At 42.9% G+C, this 25,794-nt stretch overlaps 7 protein-coding genes across 7 annotated transcripts; 1 reads left to right on the top strand and 6 right to left on the bottom strand.

The window, feature by feature from the left end:
- Positions 1 to 304: 304 nt before the first annotated feature.
- On the bottom strand, positions 305 to 1,423 carry BDB00DRAFT_731474 (uncharacterized protein; the record flags this gene model as incomplete). Its single annotated transcript, XM_053118323.1, has 2 exons — positions 305 to 1,123; positions 1,271 to 1,423. Coding segments are annotated over 2 exons (972 nt in total), but the record flags the coding sequence as incomplete, so codon positions are not given.
- Positions 1,424 to 1,926: 503 nt separating this feature from the next.
- BDB00DRAFT_901582 (6-phosphofructo-2-kinase-domain-containing protein) lies at positions 1,927 to 4,248 on the bottom strand (the record flags this gene model as incomplete). The annotated part of the gene is made up of 7 exons (XM_053128553.1): positions 4,031 to 4,248; positions 3,874 to 3,919; positions 3,155 to 3,738; positions 2,849 to 3,073; positions 2,672 to 2,740; positions 2,356 to 2,572; positions 1,927 to 2,279 (listed from the first exon to the last, which is right to left on the bottom strand). The coding sequence occupies exons 2-7, from the start codon at positions 3,917 to 3,919 to the stop codon at positions 1,927 to 1,929; spliced, it is 1,494 nt and encodes a 497-aa protein (XP_052981240.1). The 5' UTR covers positions 4,031 to 4,248.
- Positions 4,249 to 11,287: 7,039 nt separating this feature from the next.
- On the bottom strand, positions 11,288 to 11,613 carry BDB00DRAFT_870963 (uncharacterized protein; the record flags this gene model as incomplete). Its single annotated transcript, XM_053126773.1, has 2 exons — positions 11,288 to 11,343; positions 11,421 to 11,613. 2 exons carry the CDS (start codon positions 11,611 to 11,613, stop codon positions 11,288 to 11,290), a joined length of 249 nt encoding a protein of 82 aa, XP_052981239.1.
- Positions 11,614 to 15,105: 3,492 nt separating this feature from the next.
- BDB00DRAFT_816495 (uncharacterized protein) lies at positions 15,106 to 15,409 on the bottom strand. The gene has a single exon (XM_053123004.1). The coding sequence runs from the start codon at positions 15,369 to 15,371 to the stop codon at positions 15,168 to 15,170; it is 204 nt and encodes a 67-aa protein (XP_052981238.1). The 5' UTR covers positions 15,372 to 15,409; the 3' UTR covers positions 15,106 to 15,167.
- A 1,037-nt stretch (positions 15,410 to 16,446) lies between these two features.
- Positions 16,447 to 18,041, bottom strand: BDB00DRAFT_816494 (uncharacterized protein). The gene has a single exon (XM_053123003.1). It carries the CDS (start codon positions 17,858 to 17,860, stop codon positions 16,688 to 16,690), a length of 1,173 nt encoding a protein of 390 aa, XP_052981237.1. The 5' UTR covers positions 17,861 to 18,041; the 3' UTR covers positions 16,447 to 16,687.
- Positions 18,042 to 20,559: 2,518 nt separating this feature from the next.
- BDB00DRAFT_816489 (Aspartate/glutamate/uridylate kinase) lies at positions 20,560 to 22,116 on the top strand. Its single transcript, XM_053123002.1, has one exon. It carries the CDS (start codon positions 20,763 to 20,765, stop codon positions 21,777 to 21,779), a length of 1,017 nt encoding a protein of 338 aa, XP_052981236.1. The 5' UTR covers positions 20,560 to 20,762; the 3' UTR covers positions 21,780 to 22,116.
- On the bottom strand, positions 22,117 to 23,354 carry BDB00DRAFT_938023 (uncharacterized protein). The gene is made up of 5 exons (XM_053129267.1): positions 23,194 to 23,354; positions 23,051 to 23,115; positions 22,807 to 22,953; positions 22,392 to 22,721; positions 22,117 to 22,283 (listed from the first exon to the last, which is right to left on the bottom strand). The coding sequence occupies exons 1-5, from the start codon at positions 23,330 to 23,332 to the stop codon at positions 22,152 to 22,154; spliced, it is 813 nt and encodes a 270-aa protein (XP_052981235.1). The 5' UTR covers positions 23,333 to 23,354; the 3' UTR covers positions 22,117 to 22,151.
- Between the last annotated feature and the right edge of the window lie 2,440 nt (positions 23,355 to 25,794).

The raw sequence follows: 25,794 nt of genomic DNA, 5'->3' as shown, positions 1-25,794 counted from the left end.
CACCCGTTAAATTTGTTTGCGGTAGATATTTGATGAAAGTTTTACAAGAGGAAAAAAATGTATACTTGGCGCTAGTACTTGACTTGATAACAACAATAGCATTGATATATATAGAAGAAGATTGAGAAGGAGGGTGACTTTTGGCTCTCTCTTTTGATATAGAAGAAAAACAATGATATAAAGAAGAATAGCAACAGCAAGAAGGGTAGAAAAGGAATGTAGTAGGATAAGGAAAGGTTTTGGGGTGGGATGTATATTATATTTACACTACGTGATGATGGTCAGGAAGGCTATTTCGCAGTAATACAAACTCTTCACCTTCAGCAATGTCACGTCTGGTCCAACAAACCATTTGATTCAATAAAGGCCCTTCCAACATGTACATGTTGGGGGTTCCCAATGACGTTGTACTGCGCATGTAGTGGAACGGACAAAGTATAACATCTTTGCGGTAAAGACGACCATTTTCGTCTGTGGGATCCAGCACTGTCTTGCTCTTGTATATGATGCTGTACTCGGTGGCAAGACCAACACCATCTTTGAGCGAATCGAACTCGTCAGTTGTCATCGGTACGCCAAAGTAAAACCCCACTGGTGTGTTGCCTGGTATAGGTCGCGTCGCAACTACAGTCACTCGTGGTTCCTGTTGTTCTTCCCGCTTGTGTTGTTGTTGTTCTTGTTGCTGCTGCTGCTCCTGTTGATGATTTTGCGGTGCTGTACCTGTTTCAGTTTCAACGATGCGCATCAAATCGTGCCATGTCCTAGGCACCTGAGATAAATCAACATCTTCAAACGACAAATAATTTTTCCTCGGTTGCTGCTTTTTTGATAATAGAAACGCATCGAATTCAGTCATCGTCGCCGTAGAAGATGGTTTTGCTGTTATTGTCGTTGATGATGATGATGGTGTATCTTGCTTCCGTTTTTGTTTGCCAAAATACAGAGGCCACTCTTCTTGTGCAAGACGCGTTTCCCATTGGGTGTACTCTTCCACAGCATCCTTCAGATTGCCAGGATCAAATGCAAGTTTGAAGTGCATGCAGCGGCTGCCGTGTGGACGGAAAGGGACAAAATATCGGTCGATGTTGTTCGTTAGGATGGCCGATGCAGAATTTGACGGTGTCTACACCATAGTTGTATGCTCATATAAGAGCGTTTTCTTTTAGCATCACCTCTTACAGCCTCTTATACAAAAACTAAACCAGACCCCCATCCATATTCTAACCGAAAAATTCGAATAAAGACTCCTTCAACTTTTCTTTGGGTTTACCTTGCCTCGAAACACTCTCGGTAGATTGCGCTCACTGCTTATTTTCTCATCCAGCGCCAAAGCAGCCTTAATGAGATCTGTTCGAGGTAATGACTTGGTCGGGTGTTGCCGTAATGCCAGGTAAAGCAAATATGACTGACTGTGCCAGCGTGGCAAATTGCTTTCTGAAGAGCGCTGCCGACGTCGACTACTGCTGCCACCATTAGTACTGTTGCTGTTGTCGCCATTCTTGGATAATGAACGGTCGTCGTCAGAAGCAAGACTGGTTGCTCGTTGTCGCTTGTCGGTCAACCCGCTGTTTGCTACCACTGTAGCCTGAAGTCCTGTTAGTGGTGATTCTGCTTTACGTTTTCGGTCCTTGTTTCTGTTCACGCTATGTGCTGTTGCTGTCGTCGTCGTTGTCACTGCTGGAGATCCATAGGAGCGGCGATTGCTGCTATGTTGTAATACAAGTTGCGGTGATGAAGAAATGTCTGTCCATGTCATTCTTGAGTATAAACAGTTATAATAGAAACGCAAAGAGGAATAAAGAAAAAGAAAGAGGAGTGTATGTAGCTCCCAACTTCACATTTAAGCGCGTCTCTCACTTTTATTTCAAAAGCCCGCAGAATACTTGCTAGCTGTGAAAAACTGCATAAAATATCCCTTTTCTACCCTCATTTTTGATCCGTTACGGCAGCATCTCCCAAATCCAAAGCCGCCATTTCTGTTTCTTCCGTCTTTGGTGGTTGTATAGGAGCCGCATTTGGGTTTGTAGGTGGAGGAGGCTTTTTGATTATTGTGCCTGGCCTGCCACCGTCCTTGACAGCAGCATTTCTGGGGTGGAGTTTAGGTGATATGGGCAGAATCGGTGACATTGCATCTTTGACGATCTCTCCACTTGCGCCTACAGGTAACTTTAGGGTCAAGCCGTCATTGGCCTTGCCAGCTGTAGACTGGGCTGCAGAGGGTGTTGGATGAACAACCTTGGGAGGTTTTGGACGATGTGTATCCACGGCGTCGATGTCCACTATTTATTTGTACGTTTTTTTTAGTCAGTATTCATGTAGCCTGCAATCCAAAGCCAGAGGAATCTTTTCTTGTACCTTTAAAGCGTTTCTCTTCACATCCATAAGCCTTCGGCGTCAACTCAATCACAGTGTGCAGTGGAATATTGATATACGGCAGATCCTCGTGGTTGTAATTCATAAAATATGCATAAATGCATCGCAAGATAGCCTGATGACCGATGATCAAAATGTTTTCATGTCTTTCTAAAGCCATGATAACAGGTTCTAGTCGCAGAACGACATCTCTGTAAGACTGTAGCAGCAGTTATAAAAGTATTATTCCGGCATTAGATTTCGCTGATCAGCTTAAATGGATACTTCTACGATAATGTAACAAAAGGAGAGTACTTACCTCGCCGCCTCTGTATCTATAATTGAATTTATCTTCATCGCGATTCGCAAAATCCTCTGGATATTTTTCCTGTAGAACAAAAGTTGTTGGTGCCTCGTCCAAATAATACAAAAGCGTAGCCGCCCAAACAAAAACGAAGGTTACCTCGATTTCCTCATAGGTCATTCCGTCGCATACGCCAGCATCCAGTTCATCCAATGCTTTCCACGTAAGCTTAGGGTACGGTAATAGCTCGCCTGTTTGAATTGTGCGCTTCATAGTAGACGTCCAAACCGTCAGACCTTGATCACCCAGATTTTCGCGTATCAGAGCAGGAAGCTTTGTTGCGTACAGGCTGCCACGTGGCGAAAGTTCAGAATCACCACCGATTTTCCCGTTCACGTTGTACATTGACTCGCCATGCTATGGAGAGGCCACACACGTACAAACATAAAAATAAGCTTCGTTTCTTGTACAACCACCTGCGTTTCGAGAAAACCTTACCCGACTGAAATAGATCTTTCGTGGCGCAATATGCAAGTTCATTAAATAATATATGATGCGCGATTCCAGATACCCCTGAATCATGTTTATAATCACTTGGCTGCCCACATTGATCAGTTTGATATACGTAAAGTCCTCTTCCGTGATTGTCTGATATAGCTCTTGATAATGATCGATGCGTGCTCTAAAGTCAACCGCAGCTGCATTGGGATCCATGTTCACGTAATCGGGTGAGGATAATTTGACATCCTTAATGTTGGCCAAAATCAGAGATTCATCCTGACAGATCGATTCAATAAACAGCACCAAAATGTCCTGCTTCGTCAGTTCGTCATGCAACCATTTGCGTCGTTGGTACGTGCTGTTGGTCGCATCGTATAATGCCACGATTCCTTGCTCCTTGTCGAACCATCCAAGCATGTCTTCAAGCGCCGCCGCTGCCGCTTCTTTGCGATGCTGTTCACCAACGGGGTTATGTGGGTCGAAGAAGGTGTGTGGCAAGCTCGCGCCGTGCAGCTTTCGACGATAGTTACCGACGTTGAATACTTTGGTCTTGATGCCCAACCATGTCAGGTATCTGCACACTATAACAACAGCACAAATGGCAGTGATATTGGTTGTATCAGTATACTCACGCACGTTTCTTTCGTCGGTTTCTCCCCCTCCATTGTCTGCTTCGTTAGCAAGAATATATACAACAAAAATAGAAAAATCCAAACCTTTCTGAGAAATATAAGTCTTGCCACGTGCAGGCAAGCCCACCATCTGTCATTGTGTGTGTGTAATACCATTTTTTAGCTGAACAGATTCCCAAAAGCAGCAGCTCGCTTGTCAACCTGTTCCTGGGTCACACTCTACAATCTCACGTAAACATACCACGCAAGCTATCCGGAGATCTAGCAACAGCAGCAGCAGAAAATATTTAGTTTTATATGGACATCACGAGCTCCAGCACACAATAGCAAAGAGTCTTTTTTAAAGAACTTCGGAAAACGGGGAGTCTTACTGAAACTATTCATTATTTTTAAAGATGAGACGAGGAGATCAAAGAATGGTTTGAAAGGAATATAGACGACGGCTGACTGTCAAATATGGGCTGCTTATCGTTGGGTACAATACCGCATTCTCCCATCCTGCATTGTATGCATGTGGCGTTTATGTTCCCGAAAATCTTTTTTTAGCCCCTTCGATGCAAAGAACTGTGACGGACGTAACTGTGCACAATATCAGTGAAACTGCATAATGACACACATTAAGAGAACGATAGACATGTGTGTATAACAGGTCGTCGTACTACAAGGGTAAGTACATAATAAAGTAGTAAGTTTTCTACATTGTCTTTCTGCTACCGTTGTCCTCGTGTTAGACCGGGATCACTGAACTTACCATCGCAAAAAATAGAAAACCTTTTTGTTGCTTAACATGGGCAACTTGTCACCCTTCTAAGCATTATGCTAACCAGCCGAGCTGTGATGATTTGAAAACTCTCGAAAAGTGCCGAATTGCTCATATATGCAACAAAAGGTTTCTAACTTTTTGGACATCACAAAGCCTTACTTCATAGCCTACATACTCGTTCGATAATTATAACATTTTAAGGAAAAAGAACTTGCTGGTCTTGCGAAGAAGCGGATTCCTGGTGACACGCTCAGCCAGACAAGAAACAGTTAATGTACGTTTGCGACTTTTTCGTGTCGACTTGTAATATGTGCCAGGATAAAAGAGTGTGTATACTAACAACTAATGCGCAATCTATAATGCGTTCATACGCTGTCCACCAGCAATGTTGAGCCAGAGGAGTGCCAGGAGCCGAAACCGCAAGCAAATAGCATCGGTATATGCTGGCCGCAGCCCCGTAAGAAACAGGAACATCAACTACCAAAAAGTGCTGGAGGATGCCAAGTGAACAACATTAATCTCATCACTTGTGTTACTGATACTATGGGTAATTGCTCGCTTGGGTTTTGTACAACACAAAGACGAAATAAATGGAAAGGTCAACAAACAAAGGATCAAAAGATGATTTTGACGAAGGGGAAGGCATGCTGTAACGTATGCCGAAAGTTCTTTAGACTTCTTGCACATCTGCCAGTATGCGATTTTTTATTCCGTAGCAATCCGATGCATGTATGATGTGTTCATGGATACACCATTTGATGGCTTTTCTGCGACTTTATGGACGAAGGATCCGATACATCTAGCGACAAGAAGGCTGAAAAGTTTGTATAAATTGTCCGGCGCGTGATGGCCAGATTCCATTTGTCGACGCACCCGGCAGTTCATGCTTATCACCAACCATGAGCGCCGTTTCTTGGTGAAATTGCAGTGATTTCCCGTTTAATTTCATCCACGAAGGGAGTCAATAAAGTGTTGAAACTACTGAGAATTGACACAAAACGAGGATGATTCAAGCAGTGTTATATGCTTAAAGGGGGTATAGAAAAAAGTTGAAATAACTGAGGGTTTATCATATTGAGAGTGAAATTAAACGGGAAACCACTGTACCGGACATCGCAAATTGCAAAACGTTAAAAAAATTCATAAGTAATTGTATATAAATCCTCTCTATCCCAGTCGCCAAGAACAAAAGGCCGCTTAGCACCACTTGTTTGAACGAAACATTTTCGAAGACTTTGATGGTATGAACAGGGAAGTCAATAATATATCTGTTCGAAAAAATTAACACAGCTCTTGATAAAGCTGTATTCGAGTCTGCAAAAAAATAAAGATTCGATGTTTGAACAAACAACTAAAAGACATATCAGGTAGATTATTTACATCTTCGAGTCACTAATCATTCTTTTGATTAGATTCATCATCGACTTCTTGGTTTTTCTGTTCAATAGAACTATAGGTATAGTTCTCTTCTACTATTACCTCCACCTACAGACGGCATCACAACGAGAAACTACAAAACCCACCATGTCAAGTTCTCACGTTAGGCATTGTATGATCGTTTTACATATTATGTTTGAAAGGAAGAATAACGATGGGCAAGAATCGAAGCGGAATAAGTAGAACAAGATATTGTAGCTCACATTACAGTGAGTGCGTGAGAGCTTTTTAGGAAACTTTGGAAAAAAAAAATCACAAGCAATTCAACGATTAACGTCACTACAATAGCAAATTGATAGAAACCCAACATTCTTCCTATGTATCCAAGTGGGCTTGTACTGTATTATGAGCTGGTCGTAATACACTGGTCGACGATAATAGCTGCTTAGTGACTAGTTCCTTCTTGTTCAAAATAGCTATAGCGAACACACTGTGGCAATGAGAAGTAAACTTCGTACATGACTGTGTCCGCTTGTACTACTGTAGTTGCTGTTGCTTGATTGAAAGCTACCCATGGTATGATCGTGGAGAACCCAATAACCGTATCAAAAACAAATCATGGATATCTTTTTATTACGACTATTTGTATTAGTACAACCGAGTAATTAATAAAAATAACGGAAAGAAAATTATAGGAAGTACTGGGATGCGATATGTAGTTTATAGTTATCATAGAACGTTGAGACTGCAGAATAAACACTCTAGCATTCGATTGTTGAGCAACGTAGTATATCTTCGCCAAACAATATCGACCTTCAACTTTTGTATTGAAGACAAAGCACCGTATTATGGTGTGCGCAATCCGTGTTACCAATAATTATAGGTGCTGTTGATGTTTTTAATTACTGTATATTGACTGCAACGGATCAAGTATGTAATTCTGGCCCAAAGAAAAAGACCATTTTGTTAATATACCATACGCCGTTTCTATTATGCTGTTAGCTGCTTACGAGGTGTGTCCGTAGAGGCTGATTATATTTGTACTCGTCAAAAAGTTACTGGATCGATATATAACATTTTTAATAAATCACTAAGCGCGCACGCATATGAGGTCACTATAGCAACGAAGTATTTATTGGAAGACTTGGTGACATGCGCCATTGGGCCTATAGTCGCTTCCTTGCTGTACGCTATTATAATAAAAAAGGTAAAAACAGATAATCTGACGTCGCTCAAATAGGATAAAAGTTTAGAGGGAAGGAATAGCAATGGGCGCGGGTTATTATATATTTAGTCTAAAGTATCCTCTGCCGCTGGCTCTTATCAAGTACATAAGAAAAGATACGACTTGACAGACTATAGTCTTCTATAGGGATACTTGATATTGATAGTGAACAAGACATATCATATAAATAGTGATTAGAAGATTTAAAATTTATAGCGAATAATTAACCAAACGAAGATTCACCACTGAGCTGTGGATGGTGGTGATGCTTTCCTGCTCGTTCTGCGTCTCACGGCTACAACGACGGTAGCTACAGTAGTAAATCAACTGTTGCCGTATGTACAGCACATGAGTACACACATACACAGAGTCTCTCTCCTTTCTCCAGTTATTCAACGTACTCTCTACTCTGTTAGAAACTCAAAGATCGTCTAACTGTAGTTGTATTTATATGTGAGTAAAAAGTCTTAGACAAAGGAGCGGATATTTCCAATCGTTAATTCAAGTTAAACATGGGAATAGGTGCACCTTACCGTGGTAACATTTGTAGACCCAGTGACGTGGTGTTATTTAAGCTTTTCAATGCATACTGAAATCCCTATATTGTCAGCAATATCATGCATGGCAGTCAGCGTCGGCACACCATTCTGCCATAGCATTGCAGCCAATCACAGGCCTTGAAATTGGACCATTTCAGTTTTCGCGTTCTCTTTCCCACTTTTTAAGCCCCACAATTTTTTGCACACGTCATGTCATCAACCTCATCAACGATTTTCTTATTGTTGTCTCGATCATGGGTTACAGACTGATCACTCTTTTCTCTTTTTTGTTTCTTTAGCACAACTGTAGGAATCGATCAACGACAGCACGCTATCGATGGCGACCTGTCGCCCATATTTTTCAAATGCGTGCATTCATGAGGAGGTTGAACCTGGAATTAGCGCTGCACAGGGCCTATTCAACTAGGTGTGTGCAAGAGGCTTGTGAGGTCTACCACCAACAAAAAGCCGAGTGAAACCGTCCCGCTTACTTGCATTGAGAATGGAGTTTAGCTTCTACCGGCACCTTTTCAACCTGGAGCCGACGCGTCAGCGAAGATGAAGTTCTCAGTCATGGACCTGTGAATGCACGCCCTTTGATCAACGACTACGAATACAACTACGAGTACGAATACGAGTACGAATACGGATACGGATACAACTACGAATACTAATACTAATATTAATACGAATACGAATACAACTACGAGTACGAATACAACTACGAGTACGAATACAACTACTACGAGTACGAACACGAATACGGCTACAACTACAACTACGATTACGAAAAATACAACGAATACAAGTGAACCAAAGGAAACGAACAAGAATAGGAGATGAAGAGAAGCAAAACTTGCAAGTGAGGTGCAGGTTGACTGTTGGTTTTGGATTTTTATAAACTGTGTATCGTTCCTGCTAAAGCTTTGGCTTTGGCTTTGGATTCATTCTTTGAATGAACAATATTTTTGGAAGCTAAAGTAGTGCCACCTCGTGGTAGCTTCTGGAAGCATTGCTATCAAGCAGTGGCTAAGAGCACTACAAATATCATAGTAAACATAATAAATCTAATAAATGACTTTTCGTATAAAAAGCATATTATCTCTATGGTCTTGATACATCTTTTGCTTGGTTTCTTATACGTCTACTTGGCCGCATGCAATCTCGAATCATTGCTGAGCGTTATGTTGCATCCACCTGTGGATCCCGCCTGGTCTGCCAAAGGTGATGGTATGAGAGGCATTTGTGACGAAGTGGCCCTTTCGTGTGGGGATTACCTTTGCGTAAGTTATTGCCTGTTATATGTAGTTTGCACGGACAATACTATTTCCTTATAGCACAAAAGCACTAATAGCAGACCCTTAGGCGAATGCCCATCTACAACGGCGACTGCATACATGCGTAAAAATGGCATAGAATTTCGGTCACTGTTAGTAAACCTCTGTCTCTCTCTTCCTTTCTCTGTTTGTGTGTGTGTGTGTGTGGATATCCTGGCAGAGGGCGCTGTTGGTATGGAATGTTTGGGTTCACAGATCCAATTACTCGCTAAAATGGCGACATAACACCTCAGTGACTGAATACTAATTTCGCATCCACTTCTAGTAGGTAACGTACATGGCCACGCCAGTGTTTTCAAACTGGTTTCCTCCGTTGACTTTGTCTTTGCGCTGAGCTTCTCAGCTGCACTTCTCGAAAAAAAACTGTACGCACGTACCCAGGGATCGTAATACATATTATTAAGTAGGAGGAGTAGAGCATATTCTATTATATGTTACAATTACAGAGATAATGACTGTTTATGTGAGCAGCGTCATCATAAAAGCGGATCCACCGCAAGGATTGGGAAAGGTTTTTGTTTTCTTAAAAAGGATCCCATTTCTCTGCATCGACCAAGCTCGCCAGGTTAGGATCATCGTCAATCACGCTGACCACTGAGTTCGATGCGAGGCTAAAATGGACAAGTAGTCTACCTCCCAGGATGTGGAAAACTCTATCAAGCGTATTCAGCAGCGTCGTGTACCAGTGATGTCTCCAAGCTCGGGATCCCCTCCGATGTCCTCCCCCCACACACTCCCTACACCCCCAATTTTATTTTCACGGCCAGCACGAACGGTCTGCGCATATAGAGGCCGAGTATGATAGCAAAGTACAATGGAGACCCTGCACGAAAAGCATCGTAACTTGGCCACAGAGCCGCAGAAAGACAAGGTCCTGGTATGTACGTGTTGCCAGGAGTCTTTACATTGTGCTGGTTGCAATTGTGTGAAAAAAGCTTTGCGAATCTCTTCGCGAGAACAGCCGCCATTCCGCGCGGAATTGGCCAAAATGGGTGACGCGACGAATACAATAAAATAAATTTTTGACATGCTTGACATGGCAACAAGCAGCTTTCAGGAACAGGAAATGTCACGACCCTGAATGCCATGGCAACAAAAAAGTCTTTTTCTGCTGTATAGCTCTTCGAAAACAAGCTTCCAGTTGTCTGCTTCAAAGGTCCCATAAGTCATAAAGAAGGATCTTTAATGTGAGTGGTAAGAGATCATCGGGCAAGGCAACCCAAAAAAGGAAATTATTTGTGCATATCAAATCAAATCATATCAGAGCAAGTATAGATAAGGAAGCAGGATACAAAAAAACGCGTTTTTCTTTTTCTTCTCTTCTTTACCAGTTTTTCTATTCTTCCGTACTTTTACGATGAGCACTCACGCTGAAAACACCTACGACCAAGCCACAGGCTACTACAACTTCGACCACGACGATGCGTCCACCATCCCCTACGACCCTGACGCGGCATCACAGCTTTCATACCATTCCCGTTCCACCATCTCCTCCGCGCCACCCCAATTCTCGCCCGTCCTTACACCCACCTTCAGCTTCGATAACGCCAGCACGGCCTCACACCACTCCTTCGTCACCGTCTTCTCTTCCGACTCCTCCCTCATCATTGACCTCGGCAACAATGATGATGCGTCCAGTGCTCTGTCGCGTGCGGGTTCGTCCCCACCGCCATCACCGCAGTTCAGTCCTTTGCATTCTCCCGTCTTGCCGCCGTCCCCTCTTCCTCACCATTCTGCTCCCGCTTCCCCTGTCCTCTTCCCCGCTCTCGCTCCTCCGATGGTTGAGGTTGCCGATGACGAAGAGGCTGAGGAGGCGCCTGTGCCAGAAGAGGACGAAGAGATCCCATATGCTGGTGATCTCATGGACATTGACAGCGATGACATGGATATTGACGACGATCAGAGCAATCTGATGCACGTTGACTGGGTACCGCCCTCGTACCCCTGGTGGTACTGAAAAAACCTATAAAGTAAGCTACTCCACATTGACCTTTTTATTGAGCACGTTCACTGACTTGGACACGTCTATTCTTTCTGTTATGATAGATCCCAACAAAAAAAGAAAAAACACCACAAAAGGTAAGTAATGTTTCTGCTGGTCTTGTGCTTCTGCTTCTTTGCTATCATAGACGCGCATCTTTGATACCGCCTTCTTCTTTTTCGTACAAATTTTTATAGCACTTAAAAAAAATTCAAAAGTCAAAACCCTCAAAAAAACATTCAGTATTCCGCATTCAGTATTCAGTATTCCGTATAACTATTGGTAACAAGTTAATCCTCGTTTTACTAAGCCTGCTTCAAACACATTGCTGCCTGATAAAGATGAGAACTAACATTGCTGGCTGGTCGATTTAATAGGCCCTCCTTTTCCTGCTTCCGTTCTTCTTTACCTGCTCCTGCTTTATCCTCTTCTTCCCGCTTGTTGGCGTTGGTTTGTGTTGGCGCGTCGGCGTCGTGGTGATGTGTCGGTTCCTCGGTGGTGCCTTCTCGGCATGGCTTCTTGGGGTGGTTCGTTTGGGCCCTCTTTGGTCGGCTTATTTGCGTGGGCTGTTTTGGTATGTAGTTTAAAGAAGGCTGTCTCATATTCAAGGAATATATTTACTGATTGGATCCATGTTCTTTAGGTCTTTGCGTGGTCGGTTCGGCTGCGATGCTTCTGGTGTTTTGTCTGGCGGCTTCCGCCTTCGTCAGGCGATGGGGTGCAGTGGAGGGTACCCGGAGTAAGGTAAGGGCTGAGATGGAAGGCTGTGGCAAGGCACTGTGCTATCGCCTGTATAGGGAGATATAGGGGGCCTCTGCGCATGTTTCACGATGACTTTGGACTAGATGGCTGTGGCACCACCGGTGTGCTGTATGGTGATGCTAGGAACATTGCATTGTCGTTTGTCGGTTTTGGAGGACGTGGGTGACACCTTGCATAGCAGGAATGTACAATGGAGCGGCCCGGTAGACCATGGCTCTGTTTGCAGGCACGTATTGATCATCTTTACTTTCACGTAATAAAGGAAAACAAAGTGAGCATGATTTACTAACTAATTCAAAGTATTTTTGCTAGTCGTCCATCCCCCTTTCTTGTAGCAGTTAATCGTTTTGACGATTGCTAATACAAGGGAGGGGAGCAGCTCTATGTAGGACCTGGAGACCGTCTTTGCATTGTAGCATTTTCTTAGTCGTGGTTGCTCCATTGGTTCACACTGGCTCAAAAGACACCCCGTGGTACTCCTGCGTCGACAATACCACAAAGCATTGTTCCACAAGCATTACCACCTCACCGACCCCACAGCACGGTTCTCGGTCGTCCTCTGGAATGTGTTTACGCCTAAACCGCGTCTGATCCCTCAGGGGGCCTGGGTAGCAGTTAGCTGTCCCTCTGCTATGGAAGTGAGTATCCTTCTGTCTCATAACCCTTACCCTCTGCTTCGGGTGCCTGAAGCTGGGGTGTCCGGGCTGGGGTTGTCCTGGCGAGAGCGATGGAGGTAGTAGTACGCTGCCATGTTGGGAGAGCGCCAGCTTTCCAGGCTAGCCGAGTAAAAAAAAACTTGGCGCTGATCGTGGATTAGCAGAATCCCGTCTTTGGCTTGATTACATCGTCGTTGCGTGTGGTTAGTATGCATGTGCCTGACATGCCGTCATGGTGAGGTGGCGCCAAATTTCAGGCTAGCCGAGTACAAAAGCACCCTTGTGTCGAATCGAGGATTCGGAGAATCCCGTCTTTGGCTTGATTTTCTCTTGTCAAAATGCATGCCCATCACGAAAAAGCGTGCAACGGTGAATCACATGTTTCAGCGCAGCAATTTTATCATCACATCAAGAAGTAGCGCAACTCAGTGATACGGATAACAAGCAAGAAGTTGTAGCAACGAAGAGGCATCAGCATGGCTGACGGTTCAACTCGAGTATCTCAACAAGTTACGTTAAGGCGGCAAGGACATGTAAGGAGCAACACATAAAAGAGAGCGGTATCAGCACGTTGTAGACATAAAACCGAAAAGCACAAGAGCGGAAAGAATTGACAACATTGCAAATGCAATTGCTAAAGGTCGGATCGAGATGATGAGTCACCTCTGCTTATGACAACAAACAGCAAGATTTATTCATGCGACAACATCGACGCAACAAAATAGTCGGCATCGGCATTGATGACATCCAACTTGGTGGCAACAACTCAGGCAAACAGCATTTGCGGTAACAATTGACAACAGCGGGAACAGAACAAGCTTTCGAGCGGATCTTCATCATGGCACAACAAGATATCAAGAGCTTCGGACGACAACATCAACCAAGGCAGGAAGGTGGCAGCTAAACCCTGGAATCTGGCGACAGCACACTTATCAAACAATCAAGCGGTCAACAGCTTTTCAATTACATGACAATTCTCGTCCGCTTCTGATCGTTTATCGTTGAAGAGAAACAAGAAGCCATGGGAACGCTTTTCTGTCAAACCTGCATAATCTGGCGATAATATAGTATGAAGCGTAATGACAACCACACATCAGAGACAACAAGAGCGGCAAGAAATGATGTAGGCAGCACAATGAGTCATTTTACTTGCTACTTTATGAAGCGAAAGTAAGTGCGTATGGTTTTCTGATGACACTGAAATTCAAGTCAAAAACAATGGTATGCTCATATCTATTATCTCTTCTTGGAAATCGTAAAGGCGATCCTAAAACTTGGCGATGACCTCCAGACAACAAAGCATCGCGGGTTTGGACGAAATGGAGCAGTAAGGAAACCAATGCGAACAATTAACTCAACAAAGTGGCATCACATCATACGTGATGGTTTCATTCACTTAACGGGTGGTGAATGGAAACGCAGCTGAAGCGGACGCAAATCAAACACAGGACACAGCTATTCGAACAATACAAGGTCTCGCTCATAAGGCGCATCAAACACGACATTGGCTTTGAGGGCATCATCATCAAGTGGCCCATCATAATTAGATCGACACGACGGCACCGTATACCAACAAAGCGGGAAACAAGAAGAGCCTACCACAAGTATACAGTCTACGATACATTGGTGAGAGAGACGATCCTACAAACCTGATCGGTGGCAAGCGGAAGCAGTCAATACATCTTTCAAAGTCAAGATGGAAGACACATATGCACATACACACTCAAGGCACATCAATGAAACGCACATGATTGTCCACCGAGCATCCATATTGCTCGCTCAATTATTATGCGACGACAATAAGATCATTTGTGGAGAAAAGGAAAAAACGGTAATTGTGCAGTGCTTTAGAAGGATTACAACAAACTTCATTGGGACAATACCACATATATTCATCAAAACTTCAAACCATCCATTAGCAAAAGTGGCGGCCGAACGATATTGCTATTTAATGCGTCCTCAAGAGATGCAGACACATGCTTCAAGAAAATCAGCTACAGACAGCAAGATATACCAGGGGCAATAGGCATTTAGAAAAGCATTACGGTAAGAATTAGTGGCAAAAAGCAATTGATCCACCTTGTAATGTTACGCAATTGTGCTCACATTGCTTTGTCGTAGAGCCCTGCATGTTCCTATATACCAGTCAACGATATCTCTCACGAATATATTCCCACTACAGATGTTTGGTAAGTTAATGTCCAGGTAATGATAGACCCCATGAATAAGGAAAAGAAAAAAGAAAAGAAAAAACCAGAAAAAAAAGAAAAGAAAAAAAATTATATACAAGACACGAGTTGCAAGGCAAATGCTGCAAAAAAAAAAAAAGGCAACTCGAGAACAAAAAAAAAGAACGACAAAAAGCAGCACCTAGAGCAAGCTTATGGAAAATTATGATACAAGGTCAATACGTTTCGTAAGATACGAATGCACTTGTATCAATTCCGGGCTGAAGACAAACAATTGCATTCAAGACAAACATCGAAACAACGATAGGCATTACCTATACAAGTGGACCAATTATGGAAAAGTGATTTTAACTGTAAGTACAAAACACATGATGATATGTTGCCATCAATTTCATCGGTAGCTAACGTCACAAAGTTCATGTTATGTTTTCAATATTTCAAACAACAGTAACGAAATCAAGATTCTCGAGTTTTGTAATCGCAAACAACTTATCCATACCTCTAATCAAAAATGACGTCCGTGATCCACAAGAAGAGATGACGAGATCATCATACAACGGATGTAGCTGATGAGTGATACAACAACAATACCGTTATACAAAAGCAAAAAATTACGAAGGATAACCATAAAGTACAACGAGCAACTGCAGCACAGCCTTGGCATTTATAGCAGAAACTTAGACTAGAAGCAAAAGAATAAGGGGCTATCATTACCACGGACGTAAACTTACTAACATTTGGTAGAATAAACATATCTTTCTTATCAGCTCAGAATAACACTTACTTTTGCTAGAGGAAATTGCTCAAGATTAGGGATTGTTGCATATAACCATTTTCGTAGAATATATCATTTATTTATACAGTAGTGAGATCTAATGTTATCATAATGAACCAGTTTGTAACTCCTTCCGGGTCTCGTTGACTTATTTTGTCCCTTTAGGTTTATTTGATAATACAGTGACTCAAAAAGCCAGGTAAGTGTTGCCTTTATCATACGTTGATCATCAATCTAACCTACAAACGCATCATTAAGAATATGTACATATTCGGATGCTCGCTTCAATAAGAGCAGCTGAATTATTAGCAGTGCATAATAGCATGCTACGATTGAGCTACGTACATGTGATACTGCATATACATGTCTTAGAAGATATGCGATGACGAATTGTATCAATTATGTTTTGCTCCTCTTGTTGCAGATCTGATTGATAATACTACTACATGTATATAGCAAGGTTTTAAACAATCTTGTCTACTGAATTCCTTGCATGTAGGTAGTTGCTGCTTGCTTGATTGAAAGTTACCCATCGTACGAAACCAAAAGCTTCTACAAAAGTGAGCAGAAGGCACGCACTGCATTTAATTCAAACAGTAGCGAAAACATTGTGTATTTGATTGACCGCAATTATCACGGTAATTGAACCAACCTTAGATTACCATCCATGGCAAAGAACGACAATAGGCACGACAACGAACCCGGAAAAACAGATTCAGAAGAGGCAAATAAGAACAGATAAGATAAGGACGAGCAAGTCAAAAAAGAAAGCATTGCTTTCTGTTAAAATGTGAAAGGCAACGTAAAACCTGCTGGTCAACTTATAGAAAAAGACACCGCCGTCGACGATGGTAGCACCCCTAATAACGACGAGAGAAGACCCAGCAAATAGAAATTGTTCCAGTCATCATCACATAAAGAAAACGTCTAAACAAAAAAGAAATGATGATGTAGATTAACACAGTTGTCAGTCAAGTTAATTTTGCTAAGCGGGCTCGAGGGGATTGTTTGTTGTTTTCGAAGAAAAATGTATTGTTATTAATGAAAAGGTCAATTGTACTACTTTAATGATTAAAACAAATAGCTAGAAACTATGTATACATGAAGAATGTGGTGACAAGAAAAAGCGCTACTTTTGATGATGAGAAAAATGATGCAAACAGGGGGGGGTGGGGTGTGGGGGAGAAAGGTAAGAGATGAGAACTGTACAATGATTACATGAGAAAGTATTATCGCTTACACTACTAGCTGTTATTATACTATTATTATTACTGTTGTATCGAGCAAAAACAAGTTAGGTCACGGTCACTTGGCGCAACCAATGGATTGTTTTCATTTCTGCAGAATCATCAACAGCCCGTTGTTGCTCGCTATGATCGCCATACCACTGTTCAAAATACTCCAGTGTTTCGCGTGCGAGATCCATGACTGCTTGGCTTTCAGGTCTGGTATACTCAAGCTCGCCGGACGATGATGAAGATGAATCATTGTCGTTGTCACGGTGTCGATGGTAATGGTATCGGCGTTGTTTTCGCATATGGTCTCGCCGTTCAGTAGGTCGTACGGAAAATCGTTCCTTATACAAAGCCATGGACCGTTCGTGCTCAGCCCACAAAGTCGCCATAGGGGGGCCCATGGCTTGAACGGTATCGCTAATAATTTTGCTTCCGGTCAGAGGGGGCCAGCACTTTGGAATGGCGACAGTGAGGCCGGATGATGCGGCAAAAGAAGCTAATGCAGTGCTACCACGGTTGTCGGTTATAGCAGCCAATCGCCTGCTCTTTTGTTGTTGTTGTTGTTGTTGGCGGTGGTGTTTTGGTTTGCTTTGTTTTGCATAATGTAGCCGCTGTTGTGGTTCGTGCACCGTCGTTGCTGTCGTCACATGCGTTTCTTGCTGCCATGCTGATGTCAATGCAATACATAGGGCTGTTTGTAGTAACAAATGTGTAACGAGCCAGACACTTAAAAGTCGCAAGCTATTTCCCGTATGGTGCCGATGAAGAACGACATCCGCTTTTTGCAGGTGCTTGCCTTCTTCCGTTGCTGACACTACTGTTGTTGCGGTATCCACATCCGATGCTGTGGTTATACAACAAGGGTCGTTGTTAAAGGTTACACACGTACTTGTCGTGGTTGATGCAGATGAAATCGTCGATGTGATCGAGAATCGGCTAGACGATGATATGGATGAGCACTGGTCTGGGCTTTGCCCAGCCATCGTATTCTCTGGAGACTGGGTGTCGTTTTGGACATGCTGGAGTTGCTTCTGGTCTTGCTCCTCCTGCTGGACGATCGCATGGGTACGTGCATCATTCACCCAATCGAAGGGATGGCGTAACCAGCTCTTGATAAGTGGGCTACCATGCACGACTGCAGTCGCATTGAATTGACGTTGACAAGGTATGACGGCTAATGGATGATCATTAGACGACTGCTGACGATGGTGATTATGAGTGCTGTCAACCATGGTATTTCTTCCAGAGTCAAGCTTCTTCTCTTTAGTGGATGCTTGTTTCTCGGGGGCTACTGTGATTCGACGATAAAGTGAGCTCCACCAAGGACCCTGAATAAATTGGCGCGTGCGGTGTTGCTGTTGATCCGAAGCCAGAAAAGAAGCTATTGATTGATAATGATAATGATGATGATGATGTGCGCTCAGGGTGGTAGTGGTGCTGTTGGTGATCTGGGGTCGATGCTGAGCGAAAGAAGAAAGTGATGAAGCCCATGATGAAACGCGGGGAAAGTGTTTCTGTCGTTGCTGATGCTCTTTTTTGTTCAATAGTTTGTTGCTCATCAGTTTGCTCGTGGATTAGAGAGAGAGAAAGAGAGAGAGGAAGGCAATAAGAATAAAAGGGAAAAAAACGTGGACTATGAGTTTATAAAGTAATCCATTGTGAGTTGAATCAGGTGGGCTATGGGAAGAAGAGGATCGTGTGTGGAAATAAGGGTTTTCTCTTCCTTTGGTCTAGCTACTAGTCTTTCCAGGACTCTCTGGAGTAGAGCAGAAGGTGCTCCTTTTTTTCTTTTGAAAAAAAAAAAACACCTATCCAACGTAGAGTACTCCTTCTTCCTAATAGCACAATAACCCATCAAGAACCGTTTCCCTAAACGGAAGCGATCATCATTACCAATACTCTCTGTCGTATGTTTTCCTACAAAACCTAAATGTCCTTTTTCTTCAGTCTTAAAAAGACGACGTTTTGAGGAGTGTTCGAAAGGAAAAAAAGGTGGGTTAGCCACCACTGTGCACAGTGATGAGGAGTGGGCTTTTTCGGTGAAAACAAGTGTCTTTGACGAGTACATTTCAGTGGCAGCAGGAGTGCCTCTTTGCTTACTATTTCTTTTCTTAGCTTATATTTTGGGAGTCAAGAAAGACAGAGAAAAAAAAAAGGGAAAAAAGCTTATTATTCTTTCTATCACAATGGTCGGGTATGTTCCTTTCTTTTCCAACCAACAAAAACTGCAGTGCGATTCTTTTGATGCCATCCAAAAAATAGCTAACAATGCTCACTCTTGAGCCTATAAAATAAGGGGGAGAGGGCCGTTCTTGAGTTTAATTTTGACTGTGACGCTGCGAGCTTGTTGCTCTTTCCATTTCTTCTGTGCGCTACACATCCGTCTCTTTTCGTAGAAATGCAAGTGTGCTCAAGTAGTGAAAAAGGAAAAAGAAAGTGTATGTGCTGTGTGTAAAGATAGCACAACCGACAGCTCGCTACTGCTCTTTCATTCTTTTTCTTACGATTTCTCTCTCTCTCTCTCTCTCTCTCTCTCTCCTTCTAACTTGCTCGCTCGTACACATGTCTTCTACTAAATATTTCATGATCTATGCTCCTTATCGCAACGACGACGGCGTCAACGTCCTCGATTTTGTTCCAAGCCATTCGATCGTAGCTCGTGGCATTTTTCTTGACAGGGATACTCCCTTTAGGAGCGACAATCGCCCTAGACGCGGCTTTACGCCCGATGAGAGATAATAAATACAGTAGCTGGTGTGATACGTAGTGATGATGACGAGAAAAATTGTGATCAAGGAGAGTTTACGAAGAGGAGGTCAAGGGAAACCCTACGAGGGAGAGAAAAAGTGTTATCTTGAAGTAAGGAGCTAGAAGAGAAATCTTTAGTCATTAATGACATGACCATTAGCAGCAATAGCGATAGCAATAGTGACAGTAGGCGTTGTGCAACAATGGAGATGGTGATGATGTTAAAAGTCACATCGGAAGCCACCCACCTCCTCGGAGCAGGTGTGCGAAGATCAGCATGGTGTTGTGCGACAATGCTGTCCAAGAGTTAAGCGTGCGTACAGATAGCTACCGGGTCTCGGACTGGGTCAAACGCGAGTATCTGGTGATGCTAATAACCTCGAAAAGATTGACGCAAAGTAAAAAAAAAAAAACCACCTTAACGTGGCATGGACAGTTAAAGTAGATGATCGACACTTTGTGTGTGGACCCACATCAGTATTGCATACCAATGCATTGGAATTGCTTCTTGTACTGAAAAACGTCTTATACTAGATGGTTTTGCCTGTTTAATAAGCGAGTAATAATCATTTTAAGGAGTAAAGCCATTTGGGTAATACAAAAGCACAAAAAAAAAACAAACTTGAGATCGCACAGGCCATTGTAAATGAAAAGCTAGACTCCGCGCATGATTAAATCTGCAAGTATATTGTATTATTTGGCTCTGATAACCAATAGACAATTGAGCAATGATAAATGCCCAAAAGAACAATGTGTAGCCTGCGTACAGGTTTTTTGACAGGTTTGGTGGTTGCTGCTCGATTAGCCTGAATGTTTTCTTAGTCCGTGCTCGTTCCCATACTAGTCCGGCTTGTGAAACAAGTTACACACAATAAATGAGCAGTGTAAACAAAGCAACTGACGAGTAGAAGAAGGTGTGGGTATGATATGTGCTGTGAGATAGCAAAAGTAGGAAAAGGAACGGTCTCCGTGGTTACCATTGCCAAGTTCTCGGCAATGCGTATGAAAAGGGATTTCTAGCAAATGAGATAACGCGTAAGCATGTGGAATATGAAGAGACCCCGGGGACACCTCGGGCAATTGTGCATCATCCATCCATCATTTGGGGGGTGGGGACAGCGTGAGGGGGAGACCGAGGGGAGGGGGCTGTTTGGGGGGTGAGAGAGAGAGAGAGAGAGAGAGAGTTGGGATCTGGCCCTGGATTTTGGGAAAAGCTATTTTAAGCTTCCCTGTTTCGTCTCGCGTTTCTTGCTTTCTTTTTCTTCTCACTTTACTACTTTGCAATCAGAAGCCAACTTCTTGGTGACCATACTTACCTGCTACTCGCTGCTACTTCCAACGCCCCTGACCCTTTCCTTTCTTCGACTGATCGACTTGTACATAACAATGAAAACTGTCATCATCAAACTTGGCGGCGCGGCAATTACCAACAAGAAGGGTTCCTGTCAACTCGCTGATGAACATACACTGGATGCGTTGATGCAACAGATCCAGCAAGCCCACGAATATCTCTCTGCGCAAGGCCACCGCCTCATCCTCATCCATGGCGCCGGCAGCTTCGGACACCCTCAGGCCCGCCAATACAATCTCAAACAGGGCTGGGTAACAACCTCTGGCCTATCCACACCACCCTTGACGAGTGCCGACGACGACGATCCGCTGGACCAAAAGGCAGGATTCGCGCATACGCGCAAGTGTCTTTTGGAGCTGCATCTGGCGCTACTTTCGCGATTGCAACAGCGTGGCCTCCCGGTCCTTGGCCTATCACCCTTCGAGCACTTGGAGACGGACGGTGGAGACAAGAGCCCGAACGCATGCTTTGAGAAGCTCGCCAACCGCACGAGCCAGTACCTGAAACTAGGTTTCATCCCATTGTTGCACGGAGATGCTGTTCTGGATCGCTCGCTCGGTTGCACCATTCTTTCAGGCGATATTGTCATGCACAAGCTCGTCATGCTGATGCCCAACATCACGCGCTGCGTGTTTGTTACCGACGTGGAAGGCATCTATGATGCAGATCCAAAGACGACAAAGCGTCCCAAGCTGATCAAACACATGCCCGTCCGCGCTGAGGAGGAGAACAACAACAACAACAACAACAACAACAAGCGTTTGCCTAAACGCGGCAGTGCAACCAAGACTGCAGCAAACAGAAAACAACGCCGCTTGGCCCCTGTCTCCACCGGCGTCGTCGACGTTACTGGCGGCATGGGCGGCAAGGTCAAGTGGGCCCGTCAAATCATGCTCGATGCCGCATCCACGCTGAAACGAACCGATTTGGATATCGTCATTTGCAAGGCGGCCTCGCCCGAAGCTACCAGGGTGATGAGTCTTGAGCCTGTCCTCGAAAAAGGGTTGCCTGTGCCTGGTCAGCTCATGACAGTGTTCTCCTGGGCTCAGTAACTGTTGCTGTTGCACTTTGTGTGCGGTTGCATCAAACACGACCATACCAGTGTGTTACCAAAGCATCCTTCGCCCTTCTTTGCTCTCTTCCGTTCTGCCTCCGCCTTCCCCAAACCACCGTCACCACCCAAAAGCATCCATCCACCCGCCTTTTCACCGAGAGAGAGAGCGAGAAAAAAGCTACTTGATAGATGTCGTCGTTGCCTATATCGATTTGTGATACCCGTTCATTATCTTTCTACTCGTTCATTGCCATTTTTCTGTACACTACATTATTTTATCAGTTTGTCTGTTTTCTTTTTCAGTCGCTTTAGATACTATTAAAAAAGATTTGCATCCTTTATATATGTTGGCTTCTGGTTATTTTTATCATCATTTAGCAAGGTAATCTTGGACCAACTGGCGAACGTGCTCGGGTTGTTTAGAGTACACAGCAAGTAACCGCTCTGTGGCAAGGGCATGTAGGTCTCCTCCATGATCTGCACCCGTCAGTTTGGATGCACACTACATGTCAAGTATTTGTTGTTGTTGTTGTTGGTGTCTTGCTGTTAGCAAAACAAGTGGTCATCCACATCTCAAACAGATCAACAAATTGGAAAAAGTTGGACTTACCAGCTGCAGGCCATAGAGTGCCCGCACATTATCCGTACACAACTCCAACACCTTGCAATAATGCTTCATTGCCAACGACCAGTTTCCCAGTGTGTAGACAATCTCGGCGTACTTGAGATACCAGATGTGGTTGGCAGGCTGGAGAATGATCAGCTCCTCGCAGCAAAATGCGGCTTGTTCATAGTAATGTTGGTCCATATACATGTTGCAAAGTTCAATCCATCCTTCATGGTCATCGTAGTAGGTATCCAAGTATTCCGTCATGGCTGCAATTGCTTCCTCCGTCTTGTTCCGTTCCTTTAGGAGCACAATTTGACGTTTTGAAGCCAACTAGAGCGTGCATATACATATAGCATGTCAACTTTCATAGATTTTTCATTGTTGTTGTACATGACTTATTTTTATCTTGGGTTACCAAATGAGTTGCATCCTTCTCCAATATGCTATCATACACCGTTTGTGCCTCGTCTAGTTTTCCTTGTGCTTCCAAAAACATGCCCTTTAATCGTTGTAGTCGAAGTGAACTGTCCCCAAACCGTGCCTGCAGTTGATCGAGACAGTGCTAAAATAGTAAAAACAACCGACGTCCCCCCCCCCCACCATTCAACATTAGCTTCTAAATATTCGCTAAAGTCCCTTTCCAACTTTTTGTCTCTTACTTGTGCTAGTTCGAAATCTTCAACATCGAGAGCTGCAATTGTTATTTGCTCATAAAGGGGCCATACTGTTGCAAAATTATACTTTTAGACGCGCAACGCACACATGCACACTCCAAGATGGATCCAGCTTTTGACCAACTTGCCTTGATCTTTAAGTTTATCAATATATTTGTCCCTAATTAAACGTGCACCTACTGATGCTACATATTCTGAACGGCGTTCATTGGTTGTTCGGAAGGTTTGTAGTTCTTCGATCGCGGCTGTATAGTCGAAACGCGGCATATTGAAAGAGGGCAACCAAAAGACAATGTTGGTTCGCTGGGCGGAGTCATTTTGTCTCTCCATCCATGGGATTCAAACGCCCCTTCATTGCGAATCTAGGTACTATTTCAAGGCCTATGTGATCTACTATATCTTTTCACAAATTCTCTTACACATCAATTCATAGCAACTGTTTAGCATTAATTTTGTGCTATTCAATATACACTTCGATGGTTTCAGATAGTTTCATGTACTAGCGCTCTATACAGTACAGTTAATTGCATGAAAGATGCTAAGTGTACAAAATTTTGCTCTGTTTCACTTGGTCGGTACGTCTTCACAACAAACTACCACAAGTACTTTCGTCAGTGAACATTCATCCACATAAAGTAGATAATAGTGTTTCACAATGCCTTCAGTATACAGTAAATATACGCATTAGAGACGCAGCAGCGAAATAGAAAACGACCTGATACAATCATCTATTAAGTTGGCAACAATATCAATCAGAGTAATGGCTTAAAAGTTGATGGGATCGTGATACATAGAGCCGCAAAATTAAAAGGGCTTAGGAGCACTTTTCGATTCATTGCATATGTGTTTGTATAGCTAAATAGAGCTTGTCAGGTTCACATGATGATGAGGATGTTCATTGCACCGTTTTGAATAATGTACTGCTTCTGCTACTTTCTACATTATCAGTAATCTATCTATTAGCAGGTTAAAAAAAAGGATTAGTTGGTTTTGGGATTTCTTTTCTCCTACGGCACTAAAGTTTGATTGCGTGGATAAAACGAGCATGCATAACAAATTAATGTGGTATAGCGCAGCACACACACAGCTACCTATTGATACTTTGATGATTAACTAAAAACAAGTGCACAATCACTTAAAGAGATATAATACTAGCTGTGACCGGTATAACCATCTATCAAATTTAGCCATCAACTACTATATGTTGTTTTTCTGTTCATGCTGTAACATTTACTTGCTTTATTCTAAATAATAAGACTCACTATTTACCGTAGATGCGACACAACGGTAGAGGAAGAAAGGGGGATTTTTGATAGATAGTGTAGCAGCTTATATTGCATAAGTAGTATAGGCAAGTATGTACGTCTAATGCAGGGTAAATAGTACAGGGTTTTCTTTCTATCTGCTGCTTTCTTTTGGCTTTCTTTATAACATTACGTGCGTCGTATAAAAGTAAATCAACTTTTGATGAATTTGTTTATCGACTATCAAGCAGGTCCATCTTTGCATTCTTTAAAAGTTTAAGGCTCTATATGTATAGTCATCATGATGTCGATTTTGGACCTTGGCATGTACATTTAAGTTATTAAGATAAAGCTCTGACATTTAGTAGCATTGTGCTGTTTAATTGATAAGATTGACGACACGCAACTGTGAGAAAACGGTGGTATCATAGTCTTTACCACTTTATCTTGATGCCTGGAATGCCCACGGCCACGCATTGGGTCTGCGTCTTCTCTCTCTAAGATCTGAGCAATATGTTTGGTATTATTTTTTGTTATAAACAACGCATGCGACGAGTATTTGAATAATATGGCAGTTCATGTTTAGTAGATGCACATGCATGATTACTATTGCTTGGAGTTGTATACATAACATACTAATGTATTGCCAACAACGCATGTATAGGGTCTGTATGTATGCATTTTAAATAGATGACACATGCTGCACTGTCATTTCTTTCGATGGATCAAGACACGACGCCTTTAGCAAGCAGCGACTATGCAACTGACTCGAAATACTATGAGAATTTGAGCACGATACACAACTATCTAGTCTTAGAAATACCGAAAAGTGGCGCTTTGGGTGAAAGAAATGAAAAAAATCAAATTTTTTTAATGTAAAGACTCGACATTACTCAATATGATTTAAAAAATGATGATGGTGTTAGAAAGCGATGGCGCTCCAGTAGTAGATTCGATTGACTTTTGCTCAACACCTACCTATGCTCATATCATACTACAGTATCACAGCTGAATAGACATAGCATGATACGTAATGAGAGCAAGAGAATAATTGATAATGAATGATTTTATCAAAACTACTTCGCATACTATAGCTCAGATGTATTGCAGAGTTGTTAGTCTAGACATGGACAACAATACACAGAATCAAAAAATTTGATACAAGGACAAAATCCGCCGGCGGCGCACCGCTACTTTGATATATGTTATCACCTTTCTTTCAATGTTATAATTGTTGTTACTTCTATCATTGCGGTATAGTAGTACCGTTCAGCTTTACCTTCCAAATTCGGTGCTTAGGCCATCATCGTCACACAGAGTAGTGTGGCGCATTATAAATTACCATTTTTGGTTTCGATATACAGTCATTTCAAAAAAACAAAGTCGTTGGTTTTGAATTCAAAAAAAGTCTTGATGTTCAACAATGATGTCAGTTGGTCCAACAATAAAGTCGTTTGATGAACCTTGTTTATTTTTACATATCGC

The sequence above is a fragment of the Zychaea mexicana genome (genome assembly GCF_025766255.1).
Source record: "Zychaea mexicana strain RSA 1403 chromosome Unknown BDB00scaffold_24, whole genome shotgun sequence".
NCBI classification, from domain to species: domain Eukaryota; kingdom Fungi; phylum Mucoromycota; class Mucoromycetes; order Mucorales; family Lichtheimiaceae; genus Zychaea; species Zychaea mexicana.
This window is presented reverse-complemented; position numbering and strand designations above follow the sequence as displayed.